This window comes from Neopelma chrysocephalum, unplaced genomic scaffold, assembly GCF_003984885.1.
Source record: "Neopelma chrysocephalum unplaced genomic scaffold, ASM398488v2 Primary Assembly neopelma1_150, whole genome shotgun sequence".
Classification (NCBI taxonomy): domain Eukaryota; kingdom Metazoa; phylum Chordata; class Aves; order Passeriformes; family Pipridae; genus Neopelma; species Neopelma chrysocephalum.
The window spans coordinates 52788-55238 of NW_020897812.1; the positions used below are offsets into that span (position 1 = coordinate 52788).

The 2451-nt window shown below is 71.5% G+C and overlaps 1 protein-coding gene across 1 annotated transcript in view; it reads right to left on the reverse strand.

The window, feature by feature from the left end:
• FAM171A2 (family with sequence similarity 171 member A2) overlaps nucleotides 1–2451 on the reverse strand; it is a gene marked incomplete at its 5' end in the record, with an annotated part of 10045 nt that overhangs the window by 688 nt on the left and 6906 nt on the right. The window contains 2 exons of the mRNA XM_027701162.1: nucleotides 80–1364; nucleotides 2207–2333. Of these exons, the coding sequence (XP_027556963.1) occupies nucleotides 80–1364; nucleotides 2207–2333 (1412 nt within the window). The remainder of the gene's footprint in view (nucleotides 1–79; nucleotides 1365–2206; nucleotides 2334–2451) is intronic.

The following is a 2451-nucleotide window of genomic DNA, read 5'->3' on the forward strand; positions in this document are numbered from 1 at the left end:
TGGGGATGGAATGGGTGACAGCAACAGTGTACCCACCATCCCAGCACACCCCCCCGGGACTTGCCCCCCCTTCCCACACTCACTTGACGTTGAAGACCATCAGGGGTCGCTCCTCCCGCTTCTGCCAGGGGCTCTTGCGGTCGCCGCCCTCGTCCCCCCCATCGCCCGCCTCCGTCAGCGCCTCCTCCTCGGGGCTGGTCAGGGAGTCTCGGGGGGCTTCGCTGGCGCTGCTGCGCCCGCTGCCGCCCCCCCGCCGCCCCCCGCTCCCCGCTTCCAGCAAGGGGGCCAGCGAGCTGTCCTCGGGGGAGGGGGCGGGCAGGGGGGGCCGGGGCCCCCCGTCCTCCCCCCCGCCTGCGGCGGCCCGGGGGAGGCGGGCGGGGGGCGCGGGGCCGGGCCCCCTCTCGCTGCCCTGCAGGTCGATGTAGGAATGCCGGACCTGGGAGGAACGCCCGTCCAGGGACACGAACCAGGCTCGGGGAGGGGGGGGACCCCCCAGTTCCAGGAGTTGCTGCCCCGCCAGCGCCTGCAGCTCCCCGTTGAGCTGGGCCACCGCCGACCCGTCCAGCAGCACCGGGATGGCCACCGAGCCGCTCACCGGTTGGGGGGCACGGGCACCCCCCCAGTTTTCCCCTTCCTCGAAGGGCTGCCCGGAGGACGGGGGGGCCGGGGGGGCGGCCGTGGCCGCCGAGGAGCTGGACCCCCCATCGGATTCGGGGGGTCCCTCCGGCTCGCCGGGCGCCAGGCGCATGTACCGGGCGGGGATGAGCAGGGTGGGCATCACCCCCCGGTAAACATCCTCGGGACCCCCGCCCCGGTCCAGGGGCCCGCAGAGGAGGAGGGGGCCGGGGGGCGCCAGCGAGGGCGGGCGGGGGGGGGGCTCAGGCAGCGGGTGCTCGGTGGGCTGCCCCCCGTAGCGGGAGAACCCCGAGGGCGAGGGGGGCCGCGGGGGGAAGGCGGGGGTGCCCCGGGGGTGCTGCTCCTCGGGGGGCTGCAGCCCGTCCACCGAGCGGGCGGCCCTGAGGCCGAAGGCATCTCCGGGGCGCCCATAGTCCTCCGTGGCGGGGGGCTGGCGGCGGCGGGGGGCCAGGGTGGCCGCGGGGGTCCCCCGGGGGCCGGCGCGGAGCTGGGCGGGGGCCGGCGGCTGGAAGAAGTCCGGGCGGGCCGGGGTCAGCTCGCGGGTCGGGGGGGGCAGGCTGGGGGTGGGCAGGTCGGTGTCCCCCCCCGAGGAGGCGGTCTCCAGGTGGCTGCCCCCGCACAGAAGGTCCAGCTGGGACACGGATGTCGCCTGGTCCCGGCGCGCCCCGTCCAGCGGCCCCGGCAGCGGCAGCTTGCGGTGCTGAGCACGGGGCTTCAGGCACCGCCGCCTGCGGGGGGGGAAGTTTGGGGGGCACCCGTGGGTGCGGGGGTCCCCCAACACCCCCTCTCTCCCTGCTTCCCTCGTGTGCTGGAGGAAGCTGGAGGAGGGGGTGCTGGGGAATGGTGTCCCCCAAACCCAGCTCTAGGGCACCCTGAGTGCTGAGCAGTGGGGTACCCCTTCCCAAATCATCTCTAGGGCACCATGGGGTATTGGGGAGTGCTGTGTGTCCCCCAAATCTGGCTAAAGGGCACACAAGGGTGTTGGGGATGGTTGTCCCCCCTCCCAGTCCTGTTCTAGAGCATCCAGGGGTGTTGGGGTTTGGTGCCCCCCACTACCAATCCAGCTAGAGGGTATCCAGGGGGTCCTGAGGATTGGTGTCCCTCCTCCCAGTCCAGCTTTAGGGTGCCCAGGGGTTTTGAGGAGTGTTGTGTGTCTCCCAAATCCAGTTCTAGGGCACCCAGAGGTGTTGGGGATTGGTGTCCACCTTCCCAATCCAGCTCTAGGGCACCCAGGAATGCCAAGAGGGCGGTTTCCCCCCTACAAATCCAGTTAGAGGGGACCTGGGGGGTGCCACAGGGTGGTGCCCCCTCCCCATAGCCAGCTATAGGACACCAGTGGGTGCTGGGAGTTCGAGCCCCCCGTTCCCAAGGGCCATGGGGTGGTGCCCCCTCCCCATAACCAGCCATAGGGCACCTTAAGGGATGCCAGGGAATTTTGCCCCCCAGCTATAGGGCACCCAGGGGTTCCAGTGGGTGCTGACCCCCCATTCCCACATGGAATGTCAGGCGGGGGGGCGAGGCAGGGGGATGTTCTGTTCCCACCCCCCTCCAGGGTCAGGGGGGTGCTGACCTGCAGTAGTAGATGAGGAGGCAGAGGAGGATGAGGACGAGGAGGGCCAGGGCACCCAGGATGGTGAGCAGGAAGATGGTGTGGTAGGTGGTGATGTCTGTCACACCCGCTGCCATCGCCACCAGCCCTGGGGACAGCGGGGTCAGAGGGGCAACAAACCCCCCAAGGGCACCCCAGGGGGCTGCCACTGCCCCCCCAGACAGCCCTGGGGACAGTGGGGTCAGAGGGGGAACCCCCATCCCACC